This window comes from Lithobates pipiens, unplaced genomic scaffold, assembly GCF_037356315.1.
Source record: "Lithobates pipiens isolate NorthernLeopardFrog02 unplaced genomic scaffold, aLitPip1_a1.2 Scaffold_18, whole genome shotgun sequence".
In the NCBI taxonomy this organism is placed as follows: Eukaryota; Metazoa; Chordata; class Amphibia; order Anura; family Ranidae; genus Lithobates; species Lithobates pipiens.
This window is the reverse complement of record NW_027507758.1, coordinates 261,121,586-261,138,963: the sequence shown is the minus strand read 5'-3', so window position 1 is coordinate 261,138,963 and position 17,378 is coordinate 261,121,586. Positions and strand designations below refer to the sequence as shown.

General features: G+C 38.6%; 1 protein-coding gene across 14 annotated transcripts in view; it reads right to left on the bottom strand.

Moving 5' to 3' along the window:
• Window positions 1-17,378, bottom strand: part of EPB41L2 (erythrocyte membrane protein band 4.1 like 2) — a 351,078-nt gene that overhangs the window by 19,969 nt on the left and 313,731 nt on the right. For 8 of the 14 annotated variants that reach the window (XM_077486869.1, XM_077486873.1, XM_077486877.1 and 5 more), the window contains 5 exons: window positions 15,697-15,750; window positions 14,985-15,521; window positions 10,798-10,920; window positions 7,529-7,627; window positions 3,768-3,848 (listed from right to left, as the gene is read on the bottom strand). In XM_077486869.1, coding sequence (XP_077342995.1) covers window positions 3,768-3,848; window positions 7,529-7,627; window positions 10,798-10,920; window positions 14,985-15,521; window positions 15,697-15,750 — 894 coding nt within the window. The remainder of the gene's footprint in view (window positions 1-3,767; window positions 3,849-7,528; window positions 7,628-10,797; window positions 10,921-14,984; window positions 15,522-15,696; window positions 15,751-17,378) is intronic. The other 6 variants (XM_077486875.1, XM_077486879.1, XM_077486874.1 and 3 more) reach the window with 4 other exon arrangements.

Here is a 17,378-nt window from a genome sequence, read left to right as displayed (position 1 = left end):
CAACAATGTAACCATATGAAATTGTTGTCCTATTTTTCACACAAATAGAGCTTTCTTTTGGTGGTATTTAATTACTGCTGTTTTTTTTTTTTTTTTTGCGCTATAAAATAAAAAAGACTGGAAATTCGGTAAAAAAGGGAATTCATTTATACTGCTACATATCTTTGGTAAAAATAACCCAAATCTGTGTATATTATTTGGTTTTTGTGAAAGTTATAGAGTACACAAGCTACCGTGCCAATCTCTGAAACTTGATCACACCTATAGTACTGACGGCCTATCTAATTTCTTGAGACCCCAACAAGCCAGGAAAGTACAAATACCCCCCAAATGACCCCTTTTTTTTGAAAAGCAGACATTCCAATGTATTTAGTAAGAGGCATGGTGAGTTTTTTGAAGTTGTAATTCTTTCCCACAATTCTTGGCAATATAAAGATTATTTTTCTTTCTTTTTTTTTCCCCACAAAATTGTCATATTAGCAGGTTATTTCTCACACACAGCATATGCATACCACAAACGACAACCCAAAACACATTCTGCTACTCCTTCTGAGCATGGGGATACCACGTGTGAGACTTTTAAACAGCGTGGCCACAGAGAGGTCCAACACGCAGGGAGCACCTGCAGGCGTTCTTGAAACATAAATTACACATCTAATTTCCTGACTACCTCTTGCACTTTTGAAGGTTCTGGAACACCAGGAAAATGGAAACACCCCAAAAATTACCCCATTTGGGAAAGAAAACACCCCAACGTATAATCTATGAGGCATAATGAGTCTTTTGAACATGTCATTTTTTTCTACAAATTTCTTTGTCCACAAGAAAAGAAGGCAAACATAAATGTAAACGAATTAGTATAGGATTCTACTGTAGAATTCCTATCGGATATACGAAAGTATGAAGTGCTTTCACTGGACAGATAGCCTGTTGATTGGGTAGGATTAAAAGGCAAGCTATCCATGTACATGCAAGAAGCCACCGATAAGAATGACTCAGTCAGATTTAAATGATCTCGTACAAGGAGGCAGTGGCAGAACTATCAGGGTCGCCAACTGCAACTGGGCCCTGGCAATCCAACATCGGGGGGCCCTGGCGGGATTGCTGGCCGCAGGGCTCTGAGCTGAGAGCGTCTCCCTCATACAGCCCAGAGCCTGCACTGACAGTTCCCCTCCCTCGCAAAGGGGCGGAAAGAGAAGGAGCAGATCAGTGCTCTCGTCTTCCCACCTGTGTGAGGGAGGAGGGAGGGGGAACGGTCAGTACAGGCTCTGGGCTGTATGAGAGAGACAATCTCAGCTCAGAGTCCTGCTGAGGAGGCACTGATAGGCGACATTGATGAGCACTGATAGGTGGCACTGAAGGGCAGCATTGATGAGCACTGGTAGGCGGCATTGAGAGACTGCACTGATAACCATGGCACTGATGATTAGTGCCCCGATTAACAGTGTAAACAATGTATTGACATTCTTGTACGGCTCCCCTTTTCTTACACACTGTGATTGGCCCTTTACAATGATCCTTCAGACAGCAGTCACAGAGCATGCTGAATGCGTGCCCCAGGAAGCACATGGGAGGCAGGGATCTGTGAGGATCTATATGAATGCCCTCCCAAAACTGCAAGCCCAAAACTCGGAAGGGGGGGCCCTTAATGGTTTCTTGCACCGGGGCCCTGAAGGTTCTAGTTACCCCGCTAGGGAAAAAAAACCGAAATAGGGAATTTAGAAACACATTAGAAACAAACTGGAAGATGGGATTACAAAAACAGATCAGACAGAATACTTACTACACTTGCTCTGACATCCATTAAAAGCAACCTGCTAGGATATCAAAGTCTACGTTTATCTAAAACAAAATAATTAAAAATCAGCACAAGGGACAGCACAAGGGACAGGGACAGTTTCCATCCAGCTGTTCCTTTCATAGAAGCCATTACTACAGCTTCTTTGAATGAAACAGGATCTATGCATGGAGGACAGGCAGGTGATAGGTTTGCCCCCTCCACTCACAGATATTGACATGGTCAGTTGTTAATCTACAACAAACATGTAAATATCAAGTGCCAGAACACCAAATATCGACATTATTACAGATGACACACAAAGGGGCACAGTAATAAAGGAAAGTGGATACCACAATCCACTCTACAACAGTCAACACAGTGAGGTTGGTTTACTAAAAAGATGGGGAGTGCAAAATCTGCATAGAAACTAATAAGCTTCCAGTTTTTTTTGTCAAAGGTTAATTGAACAAGCTGAAGACAGACGCCGATTTTCTACCATGCGGCGCTGCACCAGATTTTGCACTCTCCAATTTTAGTAAATCAACCCCAGTGTTTACTTCTCACTGTGCTCTGCAATTTATAATTTATTTATAAAAACACAGAGTGTAGTGTAGTGTGAGCCTTTAGCGTGCCATGAAATTCTCTGCATAGGGCTGCAGAGGATACTTTATGTTTAGGAAGAGGCTGGTCATATGACTGAAAGGTCATCTGGCCAGGCTTTGAACAATAAAGTGTAACTTCACTATCTCAATCAACATTGACTATTTGTAATCCTTATGCTGCTAGTAGTGTTAATTTCGTCGACTGAAACCGACTAAAACATTTTAGTCGACTAAAATATGACTAAAATTAAAACGATTGAGATCACTAAAATTACGACAAAATGCCATTTTAGTCAAAATACTAAAATGGGACTAAAACTAAAATGCCATTTTAGTCAAAAGACTAAAACGAAATTTGATGTAAAAATTAACACTGGTCTGCATTGCATGTTCATACCTTAATACCATAAATAATAACATATTAGATTTTTCACTCCAGCAGTGAATAATGAGTTTGGAAATTGTAGAGAAATGCATAAATAATGCATTACATTTTAACTACACCCATTAGATTTTAGATGACTAAAATTCGTTTTAGTTGACTAAATTTATTTTAGTCGACTAAAATGTCCTGGACATTTAGTCAACTAAATCTAAAACAATTGCAGAAGACTAAAATGGGACTAAAACTAAAATGCCATTTTAGTCCTAAGACTAAAACTAAATTGAAATTTGCCAAAAGTAACACTGGCTGCTAGAATGAATGGATAGCAAAGGATATCATATTTTCTTGTTTTAAAACCATTTATTTTTACATTTCTTCAGTTACTTCCTGGTTTCTATGCCTATGCAAATTATATCATATATACCACAATTCTTTGGGAGGGGAGGAGAGGTTTTCTCAGCCAAGCACACCCTCCTGCTTGTATGCCTAAGCCAAGGACGGATGGATTCCAGGAAGTAAATGCTACATGAATCCTCTGCCCTTACTCTAAATGGCAACAGACAGAAATGCTATAAGTGATTTATCAGCAAAATAAAGCATGGTGACATGGATGGGAGAGTTTGATTTGAATATTAAAAATGATTTAAATTGTGCTTTTTGTGGTGCTCATATAACAGTGTAGTTCCACTTTAAACACTGGGCTTTTTAATGTCCAAAGCCCAAAGTCTAATAACCTTCACGCAGTAAAGTCATCTTTTAGTGTGTGAAGGTTATGGTCTACCACTTTTATATTGCATTTGCAGCAGAGCCATATACTTCCTAGGTGAAACACATGGACTGAACTTAATATTTAGAGGTTTCCTGTAAACACTGAAAATCGATACAATAAGAGACTGTCAGATGATTTAGCATTAATAAATGCTAAATCATCTGACAAATACTTAAACGATAAATACTTTTGTGGATGAGTGCAAATTCCGCATATACAGAAACAACTTACCTCATCATGGTCAATGTCAGCATCCCCACTAATGACTATACGCTTTTCAATTCTTGTTTCAGATATTCCGCCTTTCCCGGTCTAGAAAAAGAAAATAATTACTAGCTACACCTCTGTATCACAAATCATGAAAATATTACATTTATAACTAAATGACATGTGTGATGCAAAGCTCAATTTTTGTAAGAGCTATGCATATACGACTTGCACACAATGGCTCTACTGATCTTCTAGTCTGACTGTGTACTATCAGCTTTGTACAGTTATGCAAAACCAACTGAACCCATCACCTCTTGTCTGAAGAAACATTAACTGGAGATAGTCTGAGCAAATGATCACATGAAGTTGAGATCCACCAAGTCAATTTCGAAAGCTAGGGCTTGTGGAAAAACTAAAACATAATAGTAAAAGAAATAAGCAGTCCCGGTGACCATCAAATAAAGGAAAACAGAAGTCAAGTAAAGCAATAAAATGCAATCCCTTGCATGTGTACATTATAAACCAAACTAATCTGATCCCCAAGTGAATCATAAAACGTGCCCAAAATCTAAATATATAAAGCAAATCCCCCAATACATGCCAAGTTATGTAGTGCAGCTAAAACATCCATATCTGATGTTTTTTTTCTTTTTTTGCGTTTTTCATTGAAATCAAGGGAAACGCATCAAAACACATCACTGCACAACAATGTGTATTATGAACTCTATATTAAATGTCAACACAAATCATACTGCACATTCATGCACATTGATAGAAAACGTACCAACCAAAGGTGTGAAACCAATCTTGCGGCTATTTTTAATAGTAATCTGATGGCTGCATGTCCATCTGGTTTGACATATTGTAGATATGGGAGAAATGCTGCAATTTTGTACTTTTATCTGCAGTTTATAAATAGTTCCCCCAATGCTGCAACTTTGTAGTATTCATCTACAGTATCTCACAAAAATGAGTATGCCAACTCACATTTTTGTAAATATTGTATTATATCTTTGCATGGGACACTGAAGAAATTACATTTTTCTACAGCTTGTACAACAGTGTAAATTTGCCTTCCCCTCAAAATAACTCAACACACAGCCATTAATGTCTAAACCGCAGGCAACAAAAGAGTACACCCCTATGCGAAAATGCCAACATTGGGCCCAATTAACCATCCCCCCCTCCCGCCCGGTGTCATGTGACTCATCAGTGTTAAAAGGTCTCAGGTGTGAATGGGGAGCAGGTGTGTTAAATTTGGTGTTATCACTCTCACTCTGGTCAACATGGCACCTCATGGCAAAGAATTCTGAAGATGGCCTAGGCTACGGTAGGCAACCTCAGTCCTCCAGCTGTTTTGAAACTACAAATCCCATGAAACACTGCAAGACCAGGACAATCACAGGCAAGACTCCTAGAGGCAGAAGCACGATGGGGTTTGTAGTATAACCACAGCTGGAGTGCCGAGGTTGCCAACCCCTGGCCTAGGCTATAAGAAGATTGCCAAGATCCTGAAACTGAGCTGCAGTATGGTGGCTAAGACCATACAGCAGTTTAAAGGGACAGGGTTCCACTAAAAACAGGCCTCGCCATGGTCAAAGAACTCGAGTGGACGCGCTCAGCATTATATCCAGAGGCTGTCTTTGGAAAATAGACTTAGGAGTGTTGCCAGCATTGCTACAATGGTTGAAGGGGTGGGGGGGGGGGGGGGTTAGGCTGTCAGTGCTCAGACCATATGCCGCACATTTCATCGAATTGGTCTGCATGGCTGTCTTCCCAGAAGGAAGCCTCTTCTAAAGATGATGCACAAGAAAGTCTGAAAACAGTTTGCTGAAGACAAGCAGACTAAGGACATGGATTACAGGAATCATGCCCTGTGGTCTGATGAGACCAAGATAAACTTATTTGGTTCAGATGGTGTCAACCATGTTTGGCGGGAACCAGGAATACAAAGACAAGTGTGCCTTCAGTCAAGCATGGCGGTGAGAGTGTCATGGTCTGGGGCTGCATTAATGCTGCTGACACTAGGGAGCTACAGTTCATTGAGGGAACCATGAATGCCAACATGTACTGTGACATACTGAAGCAGAGCATGAACCCCTCTCTTCAGAGACTGGGCCACAGTGCAGTATTTCAACATAACGACCCCAAACACACCTTCAAGACGACCACTGCCTTGTGAAAGATGAGGGTAAAGGTGATGGACTGGCCAAGCATGTCTCCGGACCTAAATCCTATTGAGCATCTGCGGGGCATCCTCAAAGTGAAGGTTGGGGAGCACAAGGTCTCCAACATCCACCAGCTCTGTGATGTTGTCATGAAGAAGTGGACTCCAGTGGCAACCTGTGAAACTCTGATGAACTCCATGCCCAAAAGGGTTAAGACATTAATGGCTGTGTGTTGAGTTATTTTGAGGGGACAGAAAATTTACACTGTTATACAAGCTGTACACTCACTACTTTAAACACTTAAAGACAAGCCTCGTTTTGAGATGTTGGTGTTTACAAGTTTAAAACAGTTTTTTTGCTAGAAAATTATTTAGAACCCCCAAACATTATAATTGTTTGTTTTTTTCAAACACCCTAGAGAATAAAATGGCGGTCATTGCAATACTTTTTTTTTACACCGTATTTGTGCAACTTTTTTGGGGAAAAATTCACTTTTTCGAATAAAAAAAATGTAAACAGTAATGTTAGCCCAATTTTTTTTATATTGTGAAAGATAATGTTACGCCAAGTGAATTGATACCCAACATGACACTCTTAAAAACTGCGTCAAACTTTTACCCTTAAAAATCTCCATAGGCGACGTTTAAAAATATTCTACAGGTTGCATATTTTGAGTTACAGAGGAGGTCTGAGGCTAGAATTATTGCTCTCGCTCTAAAGATTGCGGCGATACCTCAGATGTGTGGTTTGACCACCGTTTTTATTTTTGGGCGCTACTCGCGTATGCATTCACTTCTGCACGCAAGCTCGACAGGACGGGGCGCTTTAAAAGAAAAGAAAAAAAATCCCTTATTTAACATAATTTTATTAATTGTTTCACTGTTTAAAAAAAGAAAATTGGGTCACTTTTATTCCTATTACAAGGAATGTAAACATCCCTTGTAATAAAGAAAAGCATGGCAGATCCTCTTAAATATGAGATCTAGGGTGAAAAAGTCCTCAGATCTCATATTTGGAGTAAAATGCAATAAAAAAAAATTGAATAAAATAATTTGTCATTTGAAAAAATTACTTTGAAAAAAGTGCCTTTAAGAGCTATGGGCGGAAGTGACGTTTTGACTATTATGGTATGGAGACGGGTGGGGGCAATCTTAGCCTCACTTGCCTCCATACCCAGGCACAGAGAAGACCCGATCGCCTCCACCGATGCAGATGGGTCCGGTAAGCGATGGAGGGTGCGGGAGAGCCCCTCTCCCGCCGCTGATAACTGTGATCTTGCGGTGAATCCGCCGCAGAGACCACCGTTATCGTAAATACAACCGGCTCCTGAAAAGATGGATATCTCGGTTGTGGCAGCAGCTACTGCCGATACAGAGATATCCATCTTCAAAGTGCCAACATATATGTACAGGAGCAGGTCGGCAAGTGGTTAAATTGTAGCAAAGTGTAATTTCTTCAGTGTTGTCACATGAAAAGCTATAATAAAATATTTACAAAAATGAGAGGGGTTTTGTGAGATACTATATATATTGGGCCTCAAAAGGTACAGACGTGCTTGATGACAGCGCTACTATACTGCTAACACTGTCCACTTGAGCAACCACTGCACTTTACCTTTGTGATGTGTGTCGTTGTAGTCGTTAAGACTGAATCCGAAGTTATCGTTTGGGCACTTAGTAAAATGCCAGGTTCACCGTCAACACTGCCAATCGCCTTTGTACAGGGAGGAAATAAGAGATAACTGTAAATCTTAACATTAAAAACCTATGCAGACCTTTAAAATGCACTGTTGATAAAAAATGTAGGTGATCACTGCTGGTGTCTTCTAGAGAATGCTAATTTTCTTTAATATTGATCTTCTGTCTTTGACAGTATTTTGAGTCCCTGTCACAAAACAAGTATGTAGCAAGTTGAGTCAGAGTGGTGACAAAACACCTGACGTGAATACTTGTTCCAGGTCAGAGATCCAAAACACATAGGATCGGAAAACCCCCAGGCAACATGAGCTTTTGGCAATAGAGGCAGCAATGGCAGTGCAGTTCTTGTGTCACAGTTTTTTTTTTTTTTTTTTAACCAATGCTAAATTTTCCTCCCCCCCCCCACCCCACAGAGTTTTCCCATGTTAAACTAATGAGAAACAACTCATGAGACAAATAAAACACATTAAAAACAAAAATACAGAAAATTTTACTGAACACACATGCATATATGTAGCTTCACTGGGTATATGTAAGGTTTTACAACAACTTTAAAGAATAGGTAACACACAAGCTGGTCACTGGTACACGTTAAGTGTATTTAAACAAACATTACACCTGTTTGTGCATATGAGTAAGCATTTCTACCTGTTCTAGCACCATAGTTTAAACAGAATTAATTTTGAAGTTAGTAGACTGGCTTATCACTGCATTATATACAATATAATTAAGGTGACAGAATACAGGATGAGACACTGGCTTTATAAATGTCAGAACAAATATTTAAAAAAAATATTATAATAAAGCTACAGCGAATGACATTAGCATGCTTTAGCACTCAAAACCTATGCAATCTTGGTCCTGGTACTACTGGACCACCACACAGGTTTGAGGCTATGAGAAAAATAGCCCAAAGGGGCCAAATGTAGAAAACTACACTTACAATTTTGGGCAAGATACAAGGACCAGGCAATTCATAGTATAATGCAAAATCCAGTAAATGCCTTTCGGGCCAGTGCCAACTAACCTAAAGGTGCTACCCTGTTTTACAGACTTAAATGGACCTGTGCATTTTTAAAAATAATTTCTACACAAATTAATTTCAAACTAAGCAAATCATGTAAGCAAAGATTGCTTTCTGTAAAAAACTGAATGTCAAAACAATCAGCATATAAAAAGATGTGCTACGGGGTACTTTAAAGTAAACTATAGCTTCAGAATAAAAAATTGCTAGCAAGCATGTTTTCCTTTGCAGAATAGAGTTTGCATGCCCCTTCTGCAATGAACATTCATGTTCTGCATGCCAGCTATATTTCTTCTTATGCCCCGTAGAAAAGATTGGAAATTCTACCAGCAAAAGTTCGATGAGAGCTTTTGGTCGTAAATTACAACCGTGTGTATGCTCCATCAGACTTTTGCTGGCGGAATTTCTGCCAGCAAAAGAGTGAGAGCAAAATTCCGATCGTCTGTAGCAATTCCGACATGCAAAAGTCTTACGCATGCTTGGAAACAATTTGTCGCATGCTCGGAAGCATTGAACTTAATTTTCTCGGCTCATCGTAGTGTTGTACATCACTGCGTTCTTGATGGTCGAAAGTTCAGAGAACGTTTGTGTGACCGTGTGTATGCAAGCCCAGCTTGAGCGGAAATTCCGAGTGTATGGGGCATTAATGTACATTCTCTGCATATGTTGGGTGCTGTAATGAAATAACTCCCATTATCCCTGGCTAGCCAATCAAAATGACTGAGCATGGCAGCATAGAAGGTGACTGGGCAAAGAGGTTGGAGGTGTCGAGGGAGCATGCTGATGTTGCATTACTGGAGAGGAATTGAAGCAGGTTTTAGCTCCACTTCAACTTATGAATACTTCAGAATACAACCGATTTAAAATGATTAAATTGCCATCTATTTTCACCATAACCATCAATTCCAATTGTGCCTAAAAACTTTTGTCTAGCTACAGAAAGGGGTTTGATGTACAAATAACTGCAGTACCTCTGAAGCCCCACCATGGAGTGTACCAATATTCTCATTATAGATTTCAGAAAATGCAAGTCCTTCTAATCAGAAAGCACAGCAATACTATGTAAATTAATTACTTCCTTCAAGCTAAAAATCCAGCTGGCAGACTAGAAGAGGCATGTGTCCCTCCTCTGACTCATCTAGGGTGTAATGTAAACAAATGTGCCTAGAACATCAAATTACAGACACTATTCACAGCACAGTAGTAAATAACAGTAGAAATAATGGAGTTTAATATGCAAACTTTATAATATATATATATATATATATATATATATATATATATATATATATATATATATATATATATATACATACATACACACACACACACACATATATATATAAAAACACAATTGAATCCCTTTACATTACAAATGGGAACAAGTAACCAAAAGGTGGTTATCCAAATTCACCTATTTATTTAGTAAGGTTAGAGTATTATGGTTAGTTATGGCTATTGATATATACAGGGGGTCCCCGGGTTACAAACAAGATAGGGACTGTAGGTTTATTCTCAAGTTCAATCTGTTTGTAAGTTGGAACACTTTTACACTTTTTAAGTGTAGTTCCAGCTAAAAAAAACAGTTTTGAAGCTTTTTGGATAGCATAGGGAAGGGTTATCAACCCTGTAACATTTGTTTTGCTGTTTGTGCCCCTGTTCAGAAGAATTCACCTAACTTTCTGTCCCAATGACAATTGGATTTTGAAAATTTGGGTTGTTGTGGAAGCAAGCCTTGGTGATAAAGCTTCAATGGAGACACCCTTTTCCCCATAATAAGCCTTACAGGAGTCAATTTCCCTTCCGAGGGGTAGATGTCATCTAACTTCCTGTTGTCTTCCTCAGTTTGTAAGTAACTACCAGACTCTGCCTGTAGTGAAATATTTTGTAGTACCAATTTTAATCACAAGAATAGATCTTCAAAAGAAGTTAGCACAAGAAACTGACTAAAAGTGAGAAGAAAAAAAAATCCCAATTTTGCAAATATAGAAAGATATTAATATACTAAATGAAAGACACCTGATTGACATCTTGAATTGCCACTGTTATGCAACATAATCAACCCTATTCTGTCTAAAGATTTTAGAGCAGGTTTTTTTTTCTGACAGGATCATCTTGGATTTAAGAAGAGAAAGAAAAAAAAGGTACCAAATAATATCTACCTGAGCAGATTCAAATGTAATTGTTTTTGTCTCTGTTTGTACAATTGGGACTTCTTTTGTGGAGATTTCAGTTCTTTGTGTGGCATCAGAAATGGTGACCATCTCTGTTTTCACTACTGGAGGCTAGAGAAAAATCAGCATGTTATTCAACATCAGTAAAAGAGCTGTCATTTAAAATATGTATTGTAATAGCATCTTTCTGTTTATAGGTTTGTAACTCTGTCTGTGTATGTATTTGGGGAATGCGATTGTGTGGTTCATGTTTAAGCCTAGCCTCACATTGTAGCGATTTGACATGTCAAATCATATGCCAAATCGGCAGCTATTGCAGACAATGGCACCGTCCGAATCAGTGCAACACCAACTTTGCGGCACCACACAGATTCCCAAAAGTAGTCTTTGTACTACTTTTGGCAACTTTGGGGTGCGATTTGTATAGACATTTGTTCAGCAACCCACACAGATGTCTTTAAAAATGCCCCTGAAGCCGGGACTGACATGCAGGAATGAAATCATGCGCGTTCAGCTGAAATCGGACGATTTCAATCCTGCTGTCCATGTGAACTTGGGCTCAGTCAATGTTTTTTTGGGCTGTCTCTTGATTTTAAAATGCTGAGAAATCCACAAGGTTAAACATTTTCTATTGTTTTCTTCTAATGTAGAAGAGATGCATTGTCCATCAGAAGCAATTAGTTCACTAGGCATGCTCTGAACGGTCAATGTAGAATACCTGATCAAAAGGTACTTCCTAAATGTGCAGGAAAAAAACAGAACCAGGAACTTGGCTCCTTTTACATGGAAAACTGTTCTACTTACACAAGTATATGGAGCACTTGGACCAGCCACAATCCTTGTCTAAGTTGACAGCAGTGTAATAATGAGCATGAACAACATAGTATTGGTCAGTCACACTATCACAGCATTAAAAACTGTAATATGACCTGTTAATCAAGGGGTTTACAGGTTAGTACTCAATTGGTTAAGAATAAGCTCACATTAAAATCAGCCAGAGGTCCTGGGTCGCTTGTTTTAAAGCTCATTTACTACCAAGAACTTAAGAATGGCCATAGTTTATTTATAAGTCAGTGCCTCAGAATATATTTGTCAAAACAAACAAAACTAGAGGGTGAGTACATACAATAGACCATTATATAAACTCCGCTGGCACCATTCCTCCATCAAAGTGAAACGAGGCTGATGGAGGAGAAATGGGACTCTAATGTGCCACAGAGGAAACATACAGTAAATTTATAAAACCACAACATTAATGTATACATAAAAATAAAAGGACAGAGTCCATTTCCTATTTATATTTCATGGCCATCTACATTATACTAAAAATCCGACATACAAGTTTCAACATATGCGACTGCCCATGAGTGTCGTCCATTAGTTTCCCTCCTTCCACCCATGTTTTCCAACTTTGGAGTATTTCAATATTTATATATATAAATACATTTTGCACTGTCTTCTTGAGTTGTATGATAGGTGTCATTTCTGTTATTTATGGGTTCAATTTATTTGGTAGAACAGACTTTCTGACATATATGCAGTAGGTGTAAATCCCAAAGAAGCAAACTAAGAATGAAACATGTCGACCCTAGACGCCACTAAAGGAAAGTTGCATATACCGAAAATGACTATGTCAGAGTTTTATTATAATGTGCCATACTGGTCATATTTTATGGGCTTGACATGGCCTCTTTTTTTTTTTTACTTATACTGTAAAATTATTATAGTTTTTTCTCTGTATGACACATTAGAGTCCAATTTCTCCTTTACCCAGTTTCTTTTGGGGTAAAAGGTATTATATAACTCCAATTCCAAAAAAAGTTGTGAAGCTGTAAAAAACATACATAAAAGCAGAATGCAATGATGCAAATCTCACAAATCCATATTTTTTTATTCACAATAGAAAAAAACAAAAAAACATATCAAATGTTTATACTGAGAAAAATGTACCATTTTAAGAAAGAAATAAGGTAATTTTGAAACTGCTGGCAGCAATAAGCCTCAAAAAAGGTGGGACAGGGCCATGTTTACCACTGTGTAGCAGTCCTTCTCCTTTTGACAACATTCCGTAAATATCTGGGAATGGAGACCAGTTGCTGGCATTTTGGGAAAGGAATGTTGTTCCAATCTTGCCTGATCTAGGATTCTAACTGCTCAACAGTCCTGGGTTTTCTTTGTCGTATTTCCCGCTTCAAGATGCGCCTAATATTTTCAGTTGGTAAAAGATCTGTACTGCAGGCAGGCCAGTTAAGCACTCTTCTACAAAACCATGCTGTTATCAATACAGTATTCATTTTAACAATGTCCTGCTGAAAAATGCAAGGCGTTTCCTGATAAAGATGTAATCTGGATGGGAGCATATGCTGTTCTAAAACCTAGATATACAGGGGACAGAAAATGTATGCGCATCCCTTGGTATTAACTGGTTTTCTGCAGTAATTTGCCATAAAATGTGATCTGATCCTAATCTAAGTCACAATAGACAAAAATAATCTGCTTAAGCGGATAACACACAAACAATTCTAATGTCTTTTTGAACATACCCATCAAAACATTCACAGTACTGGAGGAAAAAGTGAGCCCTTGGACTTAATGGCGGGTCAAATCTCCATTGGCAGCAACGTGCCTTGAAGCAAGCACTTTCAGGAGCTCTGGATCATACCTGCACAACCTTCAGGAGGGATTTCTCTTTACAACACATCTTCAGCTCAGACACATTTGTAGGTCGTCTGACGTGGCCAGCTCTACTGATGTCATTCTGTGGCATCTCTATGAGATCAAATTTTGGACTCTGACTGGGCCATCCAAAAAAGCACATTTTCTTTATCTAAAGCCAGTCTGTGGTGGATTTACTTCGATGTTTAGAGTTAGGGTTATTGTCCTGCTGTATCAACCTTATTTTTTTCTTAAAATGGTACATTTTCCAAGTTTAAACATTTGATATGTTTTCTATTTTTTACTAACATTCTTGGAATTGGGGGTTGTAGGTTTCACTAGATCTGTCAAATCTAAATTAAATGTATAATCACAATTTGTACACATGCAATCAATTTTAGACTATTTTGTGGCATAAGCAAGATTTTAGTAGTGTTAGTATATGTAGCCCAAGAGTTATGGACAGATCACAGACTTGAGTGAGCTTATAAAAAAAATTAGCTAATCTAATTCTCTAAGAGCAGGCTAAAGAAAGTGGCTGCATATACATTACTTTTAGTTTTGAGATTATCCTCTAAAATATTGGAACCTTTAATATGCAAACTTCCACTTGTTCTTTAGGTCCATGCACAGGCGCTATTTCAGGAAGGGCTAGGGCAGTGATGTGGAACCTTGGCACCCCAAAAGGTTTTGGAACGAATTTTCCATGATGCTCTTCAGTGTAGTTGAGCATCATGCGAAAAGTAGTTCCAAAACATCTGGGGTGCCAAGGTTTGTCATCACTGGGCTAGGGGGTGCCAGAACTACAACCCAGAGCTCAACTTGAAGTTACTCTAAGGTACCAGAAAACCTTTGCTGTCAAAACTAAAATGTATAAAGTGCTAATTTTTAGACAATTAGAAGTTTACAATTTTCCTTTAATGCCAAGTACCTTTCAGGGAACCATATGGTTACATGCACATTTTGAGAGACTCTAGACAAATTTAAACTAGTTATAGAGCTCAATTCTTCAGCAATCCCCAGACTATGACTTTTAAAAGAACGATGGCTACTGGGATAGTGTTTTCTAAGCTATTGTTAGGTTTTAGTACTAGCGGTGCAATTTTAAAATGTCAATGCATAGGTGGTAGAGTACTTTACAGAGTGAAAAATTCACAAGAGAATTTGTATGAGACATATCAGAAGATATTAAGAACATACAATTAGACTAGAATGACTTACACATGCATAGTAATACACAGTGAAGACGTGTAGAAAAGTGAAAAATGAGATCTAACACGAAAATATATTTTTTTAAAGTATGGAAAATCATAGCCCAGTAAAGATGTAAAGATATTATGAAGTACTGCAACAGCAGAGAAAGAAAAAAAAAAAAAGTTTACGTAAACGGTTTTTCCTTTTTGTGGAAACTGCTTGATATTTTGTAATATACTAAGCGACTGATTCAAAGAAATGGAAACATCCTCTATTAACAGCAGAAGAGTATGTTTTGTAAAACCTGATGAGCATAACCAATTTACCTCAGAGCAACAGATTATTTGAGCAGAAGCGTCAACATCAATGTGGGACACATCCCCATTAATTTTGTTCTTTTCCTCTTCAAGAACTTCATGGTCATCCTCTACAACCTTCTCTTCACTTTCATAGGTAGCAACTGTGATTTCCTGGGATACAACCTCTGTCTTTTCCTGGATCTGAGTAACAGTAATGCTCACAGTGTGGTCTTCACTTACAAAACCCTGAGACTCCTCTAATGGCTCGTCTTCCTTTACTTCTTCTGCACTGTCTTCCGGTTCTTCCTTTAGAACATGCTCAGGTAACCTGTGTTCAGTTTTGTATTCTACTTCATTTTCACTTTCACTACTACTATCATAAGATGACACTGATTTTGTCTCATTTTTATCCAGTACTTTTACACCTTCAGTCTGCTCACTCGTATCATTAGGGTGTTCAATATCTCCATTTATCTCAGGTTTGAGGTCTTCAGTAACCAAAGTGTTTTTAGTGTCAGAATCTGATTGATTTTCGTCCTCTATGTTCTCTACCTCATTTGAGTTCTACATGGAAAATGGATGAGGAAAATAAAAGACATAAATAAATCAAACAAAAGAACGGAAATAAACTTAAGATTTCCATCTACATGGTGGACAAAAATGATGAAGTCAACTGAAAAGTGGAAATGTGACGGTGATTAAGATGAACAAATTGGTACTTATAGTACAATCTGAGCACCTCAAGAGCATCACTGAGTCCAGTGCGCATCCCTCTTGTTCTGGGTAAAAGTTTCTGTGGGACATAAAGTAACGAAAGGACACAAATTCAATACACTTACACAAAGACAATAACAAAAATACATTTTTCATAAAAGACAGATTAATTTAAAAGAAAAGAACACGTGTATGTTTTAAGCCACACAAGTGTCTTAAAAGTCAAGGAGTATTTAACATAAAATGTACTCACATACAACACATTAAGAAACAAATGTAAGTACTCTTATATAAATGTGATCTCAGCTAAAATAAATGACAACTTGGGCCACCAAGCCAGCATAGTTACAGCCACGAGCTATAAATTTCAGTTGTCGTGAAAGTCTTCCTTTTGAGCGCAATCAGCATGTATTATTTGTAAGTACACTCTAAACCTGAGAACAAAAACTAACATATTGCAGCTTACTAGTCCTTAGATGTGGATGTACATGTTTTCTTTATTTTCCCATTTATTTTTATCTGGTGATCTTACCAGTAACAGACCATACTTCCTACTTTAGGGTGACAACACTTACTGTTGCCTATAGAGAAGCAGTGTGGCCACCCTGTGGCAGAAATGTGTTAGGACTACAGAACACTGCCCCCTCTCATCTACTCAATAACAGAAGGAAGGTGATTTGTAGTCCTAACACACTTTCTGATAACATTGTTTGAGGCAAAATCGCAGAGTGTACAGGGCAGCATTGGTTTACTGTTAAGGTCAACAGGTATTTTTGACACTTGAAGAGATGCATCAAAACATGTTTGATTGTATATTTACCAGATCAAAAGACGGCAAATAAGAAAAGTTAAACATTAGGGGTTAATACACTTTTAAAATCAAATGCAAACCAGATGATACAAAGCCAGTTTGAAAAAGGAAAGCAGAGAGGACCAGTCTTAATCTACAGTAACCAGCAAGAAAATAAGTTAAAGCCGAGATTCACACAAAAATTTAACCTCCGCTTTTCAGAACCCTCCCCCCCTCCGGTGTCGTGCAGATACCTGTCTAAGACAAGTATGTGCACCCACTTCCTGGCATAGACTCCCACTGGAGTCTATGCCTCTTCCAGTCCCACCACGCTGTCTGCTGGGATACACACGGGTCCCAGACACAGCGCGGACCATTCTCATTGCGCTGCGCAACTCGCGCACGTGCAGTAGGAAATCGGGAAGTGAAGCCGCAACGCTTCACTTGCCGATTCCCTCACCGAGAATGGCGCCGGCAGCAGCCGAGAGCCATGTGATTGCTCGGATTCAGCTGCCGACATCGCTGGACTCCAGGACAGGTAAGTGTCCATTTATTAAAAGTCAGCAGCTGCAGTATTTGTAGCTGCTGGCTTTCAATTATTTTTTTTTTTTTTAGATGGACTCCCTCTTTAAATAATTAATTGCTACACAAATTTCACCACACTCATCTTAAGTCCCTGAATGCAGGAAAGTGCCCTAGTTACTATTTGCTACCCTTCACCTATTCCAATGTTTGAATACATGGTTTCTGAAGGCCACAGCATGCATAGCACAATGTAGTCTGAACCATTACATTTTTTGGGATATAGATGCACGATGAATTAAAACCAAAAAAATTGAATTTTGACATACCTGTAAATTCCATATCTTGGAGTATACTAAAGGACCTGAGACTTGTATCCATAGACTATAGATTAC